Here is a 16,386-nt window from a genome sequence, read left to right on the forward strand (position 1 = left end):
GATCAAAAAAAGGATTAACCCCAAGGCACAGAAAGGAAACACCCTTGTGGTTGGCTCATGAGAGACGATGAAAATAAAAATCACTCTGAAGACTCTAAAAACAAATGGCACCATAAACCAGATGGGGTGGAGCGAATGCATGAGGATGTCCAGGATGTATATGCCCACGGTACTTCTGTGTCCTCTTCAAAGACTAACAGGCCTCATTTTTAAGCAATACAAACACTTTTCTCATTTGTGGCACTGGGTCTGAGAAAAGGTACACTACATATTTTTCACCCTCAAATTTTTTTAAAAAGCAGGGGAAGGGCAGAAAGAGAGGGAGACAGAAGATCCAAAACAGGCTCTGTGCTGGCAGCAGTCAGATGTGGGGCTCGAACTCATGAACTGTGAGATCATGCCCTGAGCCGGGATCAAGAGTCGGACGCTCAACTGACTGAGCCACCCAGGCGCCCCTCACTCTCAAATTTAAAAAAAAAAAAAAAAACAACAAAAAAACAAAAACCAGATAGGAAGCCTAAGGAAGCTGATAACCCAGAGACAGTTACAAAAAAACCTGCCAGCCTCACCACCATCCTCCCAGGGGCATGATGTGTACGGAGCAGGGAGGGGTGTCACTCCTTCTCGGCCCATCCGACTCCAGCCACAATGGAGCTGGCCAAGAACCACCAAAGAGAAACATCAAAAACGAAAGCATTCACAACAAAATGAAAGCAATCGCTATAATAATGAGGGCTGTCTCATAGCCGGACCCAAACTTAGTCCCTGGGGTATTTTTATTATAGAACAATATATATTAATAAATTTTTTTTTTTTTAATTTTTTTTTTTCAACTTTTTTTTTTTTTATTTATTTTTGGGACAGAGAGAGACAGAGCATGAACGGGGGAGGGGCAGAGAGAGAGGGAGACACAGAATCGGAAACAGGCTCCAGGCTCCGAGCCATCAGCCCAGAGCCTGACGCGGGGCTCGAACTCACGGACCGCGAGATCGTGACCTGGCTGAAGTCGGACGCTTAACCGACTGCGCCACCCAGGCGCCCCAATAAAATTTTTTTTAAAGAAAGATTCATCAATAAGATGTCAATAAATGGGGTGCCCGGTGGCTCGGTCAGTTGAACGTCTGACTCTTGATTTTGGCTCAGGTCATGATCCCAGGGTTGTAGGATTGAGCCCTGTGTCGGGCTCTGCACTGAGTGTAGAGCCTGCTTAGAATTCTCTCTCTCTCTCTCTCTCTCTCTCTCTCTCTCTCTCTTTTTCTCCCTCCCTCCTTGTGCCCCTCTCCCCATCAGGTGCTCTTTCCCTCTCTAAAAAAAGAAAAAGTCAGTAAATGTCAAAAAGCCAGGCGTCCGTGTGGGTAGCCTCCTGAGGCAGCACGTTTCTTGAAAAAACCATACTGCGCACACCTGGAGGTAGATACTGGACACACTGAGTAGGTCCTTGGAGCCTCCGGCACCAAACCTTCTGTGAGGCTGGCAGCTGCACTCCGCAGACCCTCACACAGGTCTACAGAATCCACAGTGGTCGGGGAGAAGGAAACCTCTGGACTCAGATTTAATTTTCACAAACAAACCCAACAGCAAAGAGAACAGCCCTGCTGTGAATCCAGTTACTGCGGCTGTGCTGGTGGAAGAAGCAGACTTCCTGAGCTGACAGATAAAATTAGCAGCTAATGTGATAACTAACCATTCCATAATGAAACAATCTGGCACCCATGTCGGCGTCCGGCTGTGGCTAATCTGTCCTGGAACTCGGTGCTAGTGCTGATGGGCCTTCTCCCCAGGCTCCCGCTCTCGGCCTTCCCTACCCGCTCACAGGTAAGGGTGATGCCCACTCTCTCCCCAACTGCGCTCTGCTGTTTTTAATGCGCTGTCTTTCCACGTTACCTCTGGGCCAGATGTTACCTCCCCTGCGAACACTGAGCCTATGCCCTGAGGAACCCTGGAGGACACAGAAGGTAGATGGAAATGGTTCAGGTACACCTGTCCCATTTGCTTGCCCACACCTGCAGAGTCACCTCCATTTACCATGCAGGGATGGAGGTGCTGTGGGTCACACTCTAGGGTTCTACCTCCTGTCTCTGAACCACTGGGCAGGGACCAGAGCCTGGACTATGGTCAACTCTACCTGTGTCGGGGAAATGCCGGGCTCGTCCCTATCCATGCCACTTTCTACCGACAGAACATAGAAGGATGAGGAGACGGTGACCGTACGTATCTCGTTCATCCTGAAATGCCTGCCACCTGGTGCAGTACCTGGCTGGAAGTATATATTGTGAAATGGGTGGATGGATGGAGAGATGGACGGATAGATGGATGGATGGACAGTCACGTGAGAGTGGAAATAAACCTTTTCTTCCCAGAGCTAGCGCTCCGTCTCGACTCAGGCCACAGTCATACAGGCTGAGTATTTTCTCAGGTACCCATGGGAAGAGAGGCAGGCAGAGACAAGGGAAAAAAGAGAGAAAAAGGTATCAATGCTCCAACCCTCCAAACATCACTGAACCCTGCTAAGTCTTCAGCTGTGAGGAAGATGGGAATGAACCGACCCTTCTCCTATGCTGCTGGAGTGGGTTTTAGGCTGGAACGACTTTTCCTGGAGGACAAGTGGTAGCCAAAGCCTTAATTAACATACTTCTAAGAATTTATAGAAAACCATCATGGATAGTGCTCAGACAATTCTGTATAAGGACAGTCACTTGAGGATTATTAATAAAAAAGGAAATGAATTCACAAAAGCCCAACAGGTTTACTTTCCAGTCCATCCCTGGCATTAAGAGGAACTGAGAAGACTGCCTTTCCCCCCTGAGGATTTGGTGTAAACCCATTAAGTAAGTTAAAACAAAAATTAAATGTGGAGTCATCAGTTCAGATTACACGGATTCAGAGAAGAAATGAGCACCACACACCCCCTGCCTCGCTCCCTGAGTTTCCTTGAACACACTGCTACCAGAAGAGTGACAACTTTTTCTCAAGTGCCCCATTTGTACGTTAATTAGAAGATCTGTTTTATTTCCCAGTGGAGGAGCCTTAGACCTTTGTAACATCATTAATTAACCCTTCCAATCCTGGCCCGCCCCCTTATTCTTCCCCACTCTTCCTGATTTGATGCCCACTAAAAACTAAAGAGGACTAAATCACCCCATGAGTGGCATTCTCTGAAGCCAAATTCTGTGCTTTGTCAAAGGTGGAAAGCTGAATGGGAGATCCAGCAAAACCAACACTTATTTGCTACCTGATCTGAAGACACTTAAAAAAAGAAATCAAGGTGGTGGCTTTAAAATTCCAATTAACCAGCTGTGTGAGTAAGGAAATGAACTACATCACAGTAGAGGAATAAGTCCAATTCTTTGCCTTGGCCATCACGTGAAGACAGCTTGCATTCAAATCAAATTAAAGGGCAGAGAATAAGGATTCCACCAATACTGACACCACCGCAGAGAAAATTTCTTCCATGAAAGAAATTGACATAAGCCCGGAAAAGTTCACTCTTGAGGCCTCTCGGCATGTCCCTTTAGTTCTGAGCTTGTCCGAGGTTTTGGCTTAGGAAGCTGGGGCTTAAGGGAACAAACTTCACCCAACATTCTCATAGACTGAAGCCACCAGATGTCACCAGCTAGCGCACAGGAGCTTACCTGGTTCCTTCTGCCAATCCGATTTGGTCCTGGAGGCTTCGTGGGGGACTTGGTGCTCTGGGGGCTCCCGCCATTCTCAGCGACCTTCCCTACACTCATTACTGCTGACATCATGGTGTTGACGGAAGACAAGTCTGAACCTTCCAAGCCAATGGGCGAACTTGACGTCATTGGGTCAAGGGTTTAAGCTTCTAAGAAGCTTCTGCCATAGAACTGAAAATCGGAAATCGCTGCTGTGATCAATTGGTTAAGCCCCTGTCAGAGCCCGGTGGCACTGGCCATGGCTACCATAACCGTAAGTCAGGCTAAAACACCGAAGGCCCTCCCGCTTCTTCAGTTCAAGCTGACACTCGTGCCCATAATGACTTGAAGCTTTCATCTAAATGAAGCACTGTCATAACAAAGACTAACTGATAACCTCGCTTCTTTTCTGTGCATCTGTACTGACACAACCCCCCAAACTAGCAGAGGCAGGTCTCCTGGCCTTTCCTAATGTTTCATTAGACAGAGCAGGGAAAGGCTCTGGAGTCTTTCTGTCAGCCCAGGGAGCTGACATTTGCCCGGCACCCTCCTAAAAACCAAGCTCATTTACTACTACAGGAATGTTCTAGACTTAACAACTTATGATGAGAACCTTCAGGTCTCACGTAACTCCACTGCTGTAATTCAGTGCTCTTAATGGGGAGCCCAAATTGTACATGACAACTGAGAAGGCAATCCTCTCAGAATTATAACCAAACTTCAAATCAACATAAAAAGGACGTTTCTTAAAATATATGAGTAGGTAATGTACCTATACCCCAGAAGATGGGTGGAAGGAAAACCCAGCCCCCACTGCCAATTACCTCCATTTTCTGCCCCAACTGATATACTATGAGGTTTTCTCTCGCTATAGCTATCATCCACGTGGAGTAGGAAATGAGTCTGTGTTCACTTCTTTTTTTTCTTCTCTTGTATCACTTGTTGACACTGGAAGGGAAGCAAAGGCAAAAAAAAAAAAAAAAAAATCAGTGAATGCCTTTTCACTTAGGGAAGAAAAAACTGATGCCATTTACTTGTTGTAATCTCAGGCCACTATATGCATGAGAATACAGGGAGAACAAAAGGGAGGCGATTTTAAAAGTCATGTCTTTCTTCCAAAACCACATTCTGTGGTTGTTTTTCAACCTTAACTGATGTTCCCTACAGTGCTGTCACCGTCACTCCCAACAGCCAAAACGATTTTGTGGTATTTTACTTTCTGGAGCTCTTAACTACACACACACTGAATTTCCCTCCATACTCTACACCAGTCCCCCATGAGCGTTCAGACTCCTACTTGACCCCCCTCCCACCTCTACCTAAAAGTGACTGAAGATAAGGCAGGAAAGCAATTCACGAAAGGCTCGTAGTTTAGTACTATACTATGTAGTATTAGGTCAGGCCTCAAAGAAAGCTGGTAACAGGAACGGCATGACCAACCGGAACACCCGCCACACCTCGTGGCCATTGCAAAATTGACTTCTGCAGCCTTTTCTAGTTACCTTCCTTTGAGAAGTGCCATCCAGTTACATGCCTTACCATGGCTGTGATATGGCCTCAGATTAAGTCTGCAGGTAAGTTACTTCCCTCATTTTATCTAGAGCCAAAGCCCTGCCAGTAAGCCTCCGATCCTATACTGACCTATATTAACTGTGCCTTGATAAATTCCACATGTCCTCTACTGGACTTGTAGTCAAAGATCAAGCTCATCATCTCGGCAGCCAAGTGAATGCTCAGGAACACCACCAGAAAGAACATCATTTCTTGTGGTTTCCTCCTCCAACTTGAGGGGACATGACCTAGGATATGACAAACGGTAACACCCAGAGCTACCAATGCAGCCAGCAGCAAGCAGAGCAGGAAGGGCCTGGGGACATAACTTTATTAAGCCACGTTGTTGTCAGCTCAGAAGTCTCAAGCTAAAACCTTAGCAAAAGAGCCAAAGAGAATCTCAGGGACGGTACTTTTCCAACCAAAAGACAAAACGTGCCTTCCTTGTGGGCAGCCATTTTGAAGATATGGACTTAACGGATTTCCAAATGGGGATGAAAAGGACTAACTGCAGAAACATGCAACTCGAGACAATACACCTCGTCTTACCCCGCACATCTTTCCTATAAAGAGAGAAGAGCTATGTCCAAAATTAAAGCAAAGGCCAAACTGCAGTCCTTCTGTGGTTTCGCCATCAGAAGACCATTCAAAATTGTGCTTCAAACTTCCTATTTTAACGGTCTTTGAAAATTTATTTGGGAGATTTCTCTCTCTTGGGAAAACCACGAGACACAAACATACACATGTAAGTGGGCATACATACACAGGCACACCTGCATCTCTAAAAGCACCATTGGTTCCTAGAGGTGTTGCAATCAATCAGCAGACAATCATCTGTTTGATTCAAATATGTGGATACCTTTGATACTAAAACCCCTCCCCCATAGTTGTAATATATAGTAAATTATAAAATAACTGGCCAGAAACTGTTTTTTGTAATTATGTTATGTCAGTAAAAAGCAAGTTAACCTTTCTGATTCATAGGAGGAGTTTAGAAGGTAATCTTGCTTGTGTCCTGATACTAGGAAAAAAGGAAAATGTGGTAGAATTTATGGAAATCTGGGAACAGGTTAGAGTAAACACCTCTAGGACTAAACGTAGAATTTTATAAGTTGTAAAAATTACATTCGATTCACTGAGAAAATGGAGAGGAGAGAAACGGACAACATGAGAAGTAACAAAAATACATTCATGTTACAGAGCCAGATTACTAGGGATAATTTTTGTTACAGTCATTATAACATCCAATATACATTCTTACAAACTCCCTAAGTGTCTTAAATACACAATACCTAGCCATTGTCACCACACTAACCAACATAAGGGCTGAATGTTGCAAAGGCTTATTCCAACTGGAAAAGAAAAAAGCCACACAAACTTGTTATTTCCCATTTTGACTGGGCAGGAAGACATTTGCTACATTTATTTCCTTTTCTGGGATAAAGTGTAAAGCGTTGACACTACTCAGTGATGACACCAAGATCACCTGTGTTTACTTCCTTTACCTAGTTTAAATGTAAGTAGCAATATGTATATATTTTTCAATAAATTTTTTAAAGTTTATTTATTTATTTTGAGAGAGAGAGAGAGAGAGGGAGGGAGGGAGGGAGGGAGGGAGGGACAGTGCGAGCAGGGGAGGGGCAGAGAGAGAGAGAAAAAAAGAAAGAATCCCAAGCGGACTCCTCACCCTCAGTGCAGAGCCCGACATGGGACTCAAATCCATGAACTATGAGATCATGACCTGAGCCAAAAATCAAAGAGTCGGACACTTAACCAACTGAGCCAGCCAGGTGCCCCAGCAATGTTATTTTTTTAATAGAGACTCTTCTCGTCTCAATCTGGAAAGTGCAATTAGTAAAATGAACCCCCCAGCTACACTGTTTGAAAAGAAGAGCACCGTCATTGGACTCATCCCTCAATTGCTGTTTCAGAAGCAACACAAACCAGCCTTACACACCCAGCACAGGTTTTTACTCCAGTGTGCTCCTGCATCTTATACTTGAGTTCTCCCTTTGAAAGGATGCAGCAGGGAAGAAGGGAGAGGTCCTGGCATAAAATAAGGTAGCTCACTGTTCCAGGTTATGGGGGAAAAAAAAAATCCACCTTAGCATTAAGGCACATCTATGCGCTAATTTACCCAGAGGCCAGTCGGCCAGGATTATTAGTGAGTTCTACCTACCTATACCTGACGTTGGGCTATACTGGGGTAATAACCCAAACTAACAAACCTAAACCTTCTGAGATCTGATCTCAGCGATGAAAGAGAAGTTGAACAGCTTGAAGTCCATTTACAAAGCACATTTTTTTCTTTACAGATATTAATAGTCTCAATATTTTCATTCTTTCCTTTGCTCCCTGACGCCACCCTCCACATCAGCCCTACCACTGCAAATAACCACCACCAATAAAATCTTAACAATAAACAAATTAAAAATCACTAACCCCATTCTAAGGCAATGTCTTCCAACTGGAACCAGAGAGAGCTGGGAACCCAGATGGAGTTCCCAAATCACAGATAAGAAAAGAAGTCATCATCTTCATGCACATGGCCAAGTGGACTGGCCTGGCATTCCAGTTTTTAACAAACTGCCTGAATTTGGGTGACAGGGGGCGGCGGGGAGGGAGAAGCAGGGCTCTGCTGTCTGAAGCACTCCTTCCTGTGAGACCAATACCCGGTACCCTCTGAGATTTCTCATCCCACACTTCAGGCCCACTGGATCAGAAGAGCTCGCAACTCAGAGTTACAATTTCATTGTGGTTTTGCGTCAAAGCCTCAGGAGGACCTTGGGAAGAAAAAGGGCAACCCATAGGGAATGTGGGGGGGTGGGAGGGGGAGGGAAAGGAAGACTCAACACTGGAAATTACTGGGCCTCAAGTGGAGTCCATAAAGTGTAACTGACCTGTTTTCTTCGTCTTATCAAGCTGGCCCTCCTTACCGAGGAGCAGACGCTGGCCCAGGCATGGGCAGGGTCACACCTCAAAGCCACCACTTCTGGAGTACAGAGTCGGAGCAGCCTGCAAAAATGAGAAAAGGTGGCATGAAGAGGGAGTCAAGACCAGGCAGAAACGATCCTGTGTCCGGATCCCTTTTCCCGGGGATCCGGGAGGGCACAAGTTAAGGGCAACAGAACATTTCCCATCCCCGCCTGCAGGCAGAAGCAAGCTTCCTTCCGGCTCCGAGGCTGATTCCGCCCAGAGCTACCCGCTAGCATCCACCGGAGTCGAGAGTGCCTTGGACAGGCAAGAACCCCCTAGCACGCCCCAGCAGGTCAGGAGCCATATCACATGAAGGCAGCTGGGACCACTGGCCCAGGCAGAGCTCTGGGCATCTAGGGGCATATTAAGAGCAGATGCTGATGCTGCCAGCTTCAAGGGCAGAGGAGAACAAGACAGCACTAAGTGCTATCAGCAGCAGAGTGGAAAGAAGACAGCTGAAGAGAGCAAACACCATGGAACCAAACAGTCTCTTAATGTAAAGGACAGATTAGAGCATCTTCTCCTGAGTGATGGGGGAAGTGTCCATGACGGTTCAGATGGGACCAAACACGTATCTTCTCCTTTCGGTAGGGGGTATACAGAAAGCTTTTCAAATGACACAGGCTCCTCGGGGAGTCTGAGCGAGTCTGCTCTGGGGTGCAGGGGCCTCAAGTCCCTTCCCTGGGAGCAAGTTGGCCCTCTACAAAGTCAGCGAGCAAAGGAATGCAGGATTTCCAGAGCTGCAGCCTTCAGCCACATTCTCTTGGTTTCTGGAAACGGCTTCCCGCAGCTAAACGGGGAAGATCAAGAAAGACATAAATCAAGCCCTGCCGAGAAACCCTGGCGTGGCCCACCTTTTCATTCATATCCCCCTTTTCGGAGTGTCTGGAGAAAGGTGCTCAATCCTGTCACATGCCTAGTTATCACCTTGAATGTTCCTCATTTTGTAGTTCCTGAGCACCTAGGGCAGGCAAGCCCCCTGCAGGACTGGTCAGCTGGGGCGAGAAAGGGCCACCGACCCATGACAAGAAGCTCCTGAGGCCACAAACACTCTCCCTCCACCTCACTGCTTCGATTCTCCATCTTTTCTCTTTGCCCCCTTCTCTTTTGAAAAGTTCTTTGGATTCTGAAGAAAGTATCAAGAAATAAGGAGTAACTGTAGGGACAGCCCCTGAATGGGACAGAGGCCCTGTAAGTCTTGAGGAATCCTTCTTACTACCCCAATAATTCTCAATGGTTTTGGGGGATGAGAACCTCCTGAAGGGTGTGATAAAAGTTATGGACCTTCCCACAGGAAAGTGCACGTACTCTACAGTCGACATTTCCCTTCCTCATCAAGAGTTCAGGGGCCCCAGACACTCATCTGAGGATAAGCAGGATAAGAATCCTGGTTTTAGTTGACATCTAACCCACCTTCCTTTAAACTCTGAATCAAGTCAAGTTTATTAAAATGCCCATGAGGTTTTAGAAATGCACAAACAAAACATCTTTTCAGATCATCCCCACCCAAACTTAAAGATGCCTAGGGGCGAAATGAAACACTGTGGAAGAAAAAAAAAAAAACACGCAAAAAAAAAACAACCAAAAAAAAAAAAAAACCAAGCCAAATTTCCCTGTTATTATTCATTTCTTCATTCGTGGCAACTTTTATTAGGAAGAAAGTCTGAAGAGGAATACCTCCATGGTTTTTTGTTTTGTTTTTGAAACTACCACGATCTCCAAATAAGTGAATTACAGTTCCATATATAATTGTTAAAAACACACATCAGAGAGATGAATCTCTGCAATTTAAACTTTCAGAATATAATAACTAAGACTCTCATTAAAATTTGAACTCCCTCCCTCCCTCATTTAAAAAAGATACTGTTAAAAAGTCCACTGAGTAATCTCAATACACACCGGGAACCAAGGTGGGAGAGGGCCAACCCCAACACACTTGACCCTGAAACTTTCATCCTCTGATCTTGGATGTAAAGGATTTGAATATTTAGAATGTCTTGCAATTCTAGCTGAGTAACAAGAGTCACTACCCTGTTTGTCTGGGGTTCCACCAGGCCTGAGGGATTCACAGAACTCAGCGAGTGGAAAAGTACGGGACAGTTCTTGGAAGAACATTCAAGATACCCCTTACCTCTATCACCATCGCCTCAGGGAAAGCAGGGAAAAAAAAAAAAAAAAAGAAGAAGAAGAAGGAAAAAGGGAAAAAAAGACCTAGTGAGGAGAGGTTCTGTTCTAGAAGGTGATTCCCGCAGGGGTAAGTGACTGCAGCACAGGCTGGGAATTTAGAGGGGTGGTCTCGGGGCCTCCCAAGGGAGGATGCTGAATTTCTGGATTTGCATTCCCACACGGGCTCTGCCTAGATCCAATGGAAGCAAGATGTCTTGGAGTGGGCAGAGGTCCATCTGTGATGATGAGGGGGCAGGGAAGGCCAGCCCCCAAGCCCCAGCCCCTGAGCAGATAAGGGACAATGCTATGTAAAGCCAGAAAGAAAAGATTAAGGAGTCTGTCTCCAGGTCCAACAGAGATAGCAAGCAGGAGATGAAAGATAAAAGGGAAGATGGTCTAGAAACAAAGCTTCTCAGCTTCTGAAAACCCAGAGGATTCTTCAGTGAAATCTACAATCTGTCCTAAGGCCCGCAGGACAGATGGGGTAAGTTAGATGCCTAGGATGACAGTAGAGGCCCACGGACAGCGCTGAGCCTACAGAGGACCACAATACTTGAGATGGTTGATCTGTGGACTGGAACAGCCTAGTGGACGGTCTAGCTGGCCGGGTGGGGCCAACCCAGGAGAGTCTCAAAGAGTCTGAGTGAAAAGGAGTTCAGATACTAAAATGCTCTGGCTTCTACGGGAGCTCTATAAGCAGCGAGGACGTCTCTCTTAGGATGGGCTCCATCAGGAAGGAAACATTCTTTCTTCCATCTGAGCTAGGCTGGAGACAAATCCAGACCAGGCTGGATGTCGCACCACGGCAATGCCCGTTCTCCTTGGCCTGCAAGCCTAGGGACAAGACAGTCTCCTCTAACCAGGACAGCCTCGCGTGTGCTCTGAAAGCTCACAGCTGTGATGACGGCTCTGAGTTCCAGGAAGTTGATGTGTTTCTTGGCGTAGGGCTCAGTCTGTGCCTTGGAGAGGGCGGCAACCCAGGCAGGCCACCCTGCCCCCTCGCTGGCATGGGCTTTGGTCAAACGAAGCCTTGGAGTGTGGCACAGAGCACTCCAGCAGACTGGGCACAACTGGGCACCGTGGGCTGCACCTGCCAGTTCTGGATCTTCACCCCACTGCGTGAGGAGACGGGGTGGGCGGTGGAGAATGCACCGCTTGGCAAAGCCCAAGTTTAGGAGAGGAAAGTCAGGAGGAGGGGGCAGGGCAGTACCCCGGGTCCCAGGACCATATATGTGGGAAGTAGTCAGACTTTCTGACCTGCCACTCAAAGCTCTCCAGGCTCTGGCCTTAGTTTACCTTCTAGCCTTCCTGCCCAGTCTCCATGATTACCTCCCCATTCAGTTTCTTCCTCCAGAACGTATGTGTCCCCGAATCCAATCCTGCAGGGGCCACCTTCCACACGAAGCTTCCCTCATTCCCTCTGGGGGAACCCCCGATGGTTTTTATTATAAAACTCTGCAATATTAATACTAATACTACTAATGATGATGACACCAGCTAATGAGTTTTGAACACTACTTGCCACACACTAAGTGCAGTATCTCATTTAATCCTCCCAGCAACACAGAGGAGTACTGGTTCCACTGTACAGATGAGCACACTAAGGTGTAGGGGGTTAAGCAATTGCCCCTAAGATCATGCTGGTAGAGCAAGGCAAATCTAGTTTCTAAACTCCACTAAGCTTCTTTTAGACAAAATTTGCAATTCCTGGCACAGGGCTTGAGAGAATAGATACACATTCTCTGACTTGTCCCAATCATATTCTGAGGCATTTCTGCCCTTCCAGATGGCTCAGCACCTGGCCTCCCACTTTTGCCTATTTCTAGGGAGGGCAAGGAGCTCTCACCTTACACCTTCACCTCTGCCTTCCACTCTCTGAGGACGCACGACTGGACTTCCACCTCTGATTGAAAAGTTCACCACATGGGGTAAGGGTCTGCAAGCACTCACCACTGCCCTTGCTGTGCAAAGGGATGGGGGTGGGGGGACCTCCACATTCTACACCCTTGTGTTCTAGAAGGAGAAGGAAACTGGAAGGAAGCCACCAGCCTCTGCCTGAAATCCCAAATAGCCCAGTCTGTCCAAGTGGCTGGATCCAACTGATCCAGCGATGTGAGCTCAGAGGCAATCTGTATCCTCTGGGTCACTCCTGCTTCCGTACAAATGGAATGCAGGCCTGGAGCGAGAGGAATTCTGACGGGGAAGTCTACACTTTCAGGTCCTGGGGTTCCAACAAGGTGTCTGTGACGGGGAAGTAGCAGGGCAGGGAGGGGGCCAGAGAAGAGGAACACAGACGGTTGGGAGAGGGAGCGGACAGAACCGCACAGATCAAAAATGAAGTGAATACCATGTGAAGGAAATCTCGGCCTCATCCAGTCAGTGAGAAGTTAACTACCACTAAACCTCCAGCACCGGCCACCCCAAAGTGTAGTCCTCATGCAACAGCATCCCGGACCTTTGCTAGAAATGCAGATTCTCAATATATGCAAAATCAGGTCATTACACTGTGCACCTTAAACTTACCCAGTGCTGTGTGTCAAGGATACTGCAATAAGACCAAAAGGAAGAAAGAAACACAGGTGCTTGGGCCCCACGCCAGAACGACTATGTCAGAAATACCTCCAGGGATGGATCCTGTAACTTGTATGTTAGCTCTTGGGGGGTTCGGATGCAGCCTTGAAAACTAGCATTCAACTTTACGTAGAATTCTGGAAGAGGGGGGACATAAAATGAAGGATCTCCCTGGGAAACTTTCTTTCTGTGAAGATTTGGGAGAAGCCACTGTTTTAGCATAGCCCCAGAGCAAAAATCAAGGCACTGGAGACAGATCTCAGTTTTAACTTCAGCTGTATTCACCACTATGAATGAATGAATGAACGAACGAACGAACGAACGAACGAACTAATGAACGAACAAGTGAAAGAAAAAAAAAGGAAGGAAGGAAAGTATATGTGTGGGAGGGATTAAATATGCAGGGCCTATTTTAGCTGCTCAGGAACAGGGACACGTCAGATGTGAACTTCAGACAGGGCAGGGCTGGCCTACAGTGTGCGGGAAGCAAAATCACTCAGCCTGGCCTCTGTGAAGCTCTGGGCCCTCGAAGTCATCTCTCCAGAAAGCACAGGCCAAGCTGTCACTCACAGAAAGGGTACTGGAGGATGTTCTCCACACTTGAAGCTGCAGCCGGGATTTCTGGTGGTCCCGGACCCCCTCACGGCACCCTCCCCCCCACAATTTCTCTGCTGCTCCTGGCAGCAAGGGCCACAAGGGGCAGGAGAGAAGGAACAGTCGGGGAGGAGAACTCTGAGGGAAGGCAATCCTAAAGAACCATAACAGCTTCAGAACTAGCTCATGGTCTCCTGCAGTTTGTCTCTTAATGTCTCTTCCCCTCGGAAGGGGAAGGAAAAATCCAAGAGATCATTCCTGCAGCCTAGAGCGGCTGCCCTTTACTGATCAGGTTTCAGGTGCCCCCGTGGATACTGGCAATGCGACAAGCTGCTGACTTTTCACAAGGAATACTGTCCTCAGGTACAGGAACATTTTAATATTCAGTAAAGCGTGTGGGGAAGGAGCGGCTTCGGCTTCGGGGAGAGTGATGGGTTCCATGCTGGAAGCAGTTTCTCTTTTAAAACTAAAAATCACTTGGACATTTTGATTGTTACATTACATACAATTTCAGCAGGGAGGCAAGTGTTGACTTGGAAGACAGGGTTCTTGCTTACCAAACTTAACTACGTGAGTCAGATCAAATTTACTATTTAAATACAAACTGCTGGGGAAGATGGGGAGGTTTTCTGGTATGTGCTAGATAAAACCACCCGTGGTACCCCACTCTTCTTCCCGTACCTCTCTCTCCACAGTGAAGCTGGCTTGTTCAGAGGGGGGAAATGGGGCAAAGTCCAGCTTATAAGCTTTTGTCAGTAAATTAGCCTGTGAAGAAGCTGACTCCACTCCTTGCAGCTCTTCTCCCAGGAGCACGTCTTACTGACAGGATCTAACTACTGCCAGACTCGCGAAGCTGTCACAGCTGCCACATGGCAGCCATTTGTTACCCAGATCCCTGGCCTTTTGTGGGGCAGGAGGGTGGCTCGGTGGCCCACCGAGTGTGGCCCTGTCCCTCTCTCCAGGTGAGCTAGTCTTTTCTCCTAAAATGGCCACCAGGATCTGGTATTTCATCACCATCTTGCCCAACTTAGCAGAACTGTGTAGGACTCCCTACTCTGACTGAGGAAGCAGGTGAAGAGAAGAGGCGGGCTGCCAGGAGGCCCTAACTGAGGGAGCACTCCAGCCGGGCAGAGGGTCAGATGACCCACTGGGTACTGGCACCTACCCCCAGGGCAGGGCAGGCTTTCCTGGGCTAAGGCAGAAGATGTCTCCCCCCACCCTGCAGGAAACTGAATTTAGAAGCCCCCACCCTCCCCACCCTAAGATCTGCTCTGCTGGCTTATCAGGAAAGGGTGGGGAGAGGCCTCCACATCACACCTTGGCTGAGTAATTTAAAGAAAGAAGAACACTGCCATAAGAGCAAACAGGATTTAAATCAGAAGTCTGGTGTAGATCCAATTACACGTCTTTCAGAGTACCTCCTTCCCCAATAACTAGGGGGCATTAACTATTTGTGACATAAACTCTGGGCTGGAAAGTGTGTGAGGTACTTCACACACACACACACACACACACACACACACTTGGGGAGGATATTTAATCCTTCCCCAAACCTTACAAGGCAATGATGAGGTTATCTGGCTGGCTATTAAGCAGCTCCTAGAGGGGCAGGGCTGGGATTCTAGCCTGGGGTTGTCGGACTCCAAAATTCTCTGGTACCTTCCTCTGCACCAAAGATGATCATGGAAAAACCATTCAGAGAAGGGCAATTAGCAAGCTATAGGACTGGGAAACCAAGTCAGGGGGAAACCAAGAAATGGCTGAAGGAACCGGAGATATTCTGGAAAAGGGGGCACACTCCTCTCATGTGTTCACCATGGCAGGAACAACATCTGGGTGGGAGGCACCAGGAAGCAGGTCTGGGACCCCACAATCCTTTTACCAGAGCCTTGAACAACCAGAGCTGCTCACGGATGGAATGAGGCCCCAAGAAACGTAGTCATGAGCTTGCTGTCCCTGGAAGTATTCAAGCAGAGGCGGAGTCACCACAGCTCAGTTTTGCAGAGGGTGAGAGACCAAATTATTTAGATCCTCCTTTTGACTTTCAGATTCTGTACCTCGAAGAGGGCCGTCCCTTCTCCCTAATCCTGTAAGATCCAGAAGCAGGAACGAGGAGAATACATTACAGTAGCAGAGCATCAAGAGCGCAAGATGTCTTGGACTGGAAGCTCAGCTTGCCACCAATGGAGAGACTTTAAGTCTCTGAGCCTCAGCCCGCATCTGGAAAATGAAGCTAGTAATACTGCTCTCACAAAACCAGGATCAGTCAAAGGAGTATCTACTGAGACACTTAACAGGCAGTACAGCGCCCACCAATGCCAGCTATCTATGTTATGCCCTTTACCTCCTCACATTCCAGTTCATTTAGCCCCTGGGCCAAGTCTCCCCAACTCCTAGATTCATCCGTGGGCCTCACCTCCTGCACCACCAATGCTTGGAGGGCAGGGGTCAGTTGGGGGATCTTGAAAAATTTCCATTCCAGCCCCCATGTTGAACAAGGAGATATAATTCATCACAAACGCAATCCCGTTAGCAGCGAGGGGTAGAGCAGCCACTGCCAACGTCACACGGAGAGCAGGAAATAAAACCCCTACAGCTTCAGTCTGCGTCTGACACAAATCCCGGGGAACTTCGCATTTGCTTAATCAAGCAGGCTGGCGCTGCGGGCTCCCGCCGGGATGGGCTGGCTCTTCCTTCTTGAGCACCTCTTCCCTCCCAGCTGTGGAACCTGAGTGTCCTGCAGCTGACACCCAGTCACTCCCAGACTCTCCTCTGAAGTGGGTCTGGCTGCCTTCAGTCACATTACAGCTCGGAGGAGGAGAGGCTGGAGTAAAGTTCAGCGGCCGTTTGCAGAAGGGTTTTAGGCAATATCCTG

General features: G+C 47.6%; 1 protein-coding gene across 7 annotated transcripts in view; it reads right to left on the reverse strand.

Moving 5' to 3' along the window:
• RREB1 (ras responsive element binding protein 1) overlaps positions 1-16,386 on the reverse strand; it is a 183,528-nt gene that overhangs the window by 64,296 nt on the left and 102,846 nt on the right. For 6 of the 7 annotated variants that reach the window (XM_058733096.1, XM_058733100.1, XM_058733093.1 and 3 more), the window contains exons 2-4: positions 8,105-8,219; positions 4,478-4,601; positions 3,633-3,845 (exon numbers count right to left, since the gene is read on the reverse strand). In XM_058733096.1, coding sequence (XP_058589079.1) covers positions 3,633-3,803 — 171 coding nt within the window. In that variant the 5' untranslated portion in view covers positions 3,804-3,845; positions 4,478-4,601; positions 8,105-8,219. The remainder of the gene's footprint in view (positions 1-3,632; positions 3,846-4,477; positions 4,602-8,104; positions 8,220-16,386) is intronic. The other variant, XM_058733099.1, reaches the window with a different exon arrangement.

Source organism: Neofelis nebulosa, chromosome 6 (assembly GCF_028018385.1).
Source record: "Neofelis nebulosa isolate mNeoNeb1 chromosome 6, mNeoNeb1.pri, whole genome shotgun sequence".
NCBI lineage: Eukaryota > Metazoa > Chordata > Mammalia > Carnivora > Felidae > Neofelis > Neofelis nebulosa.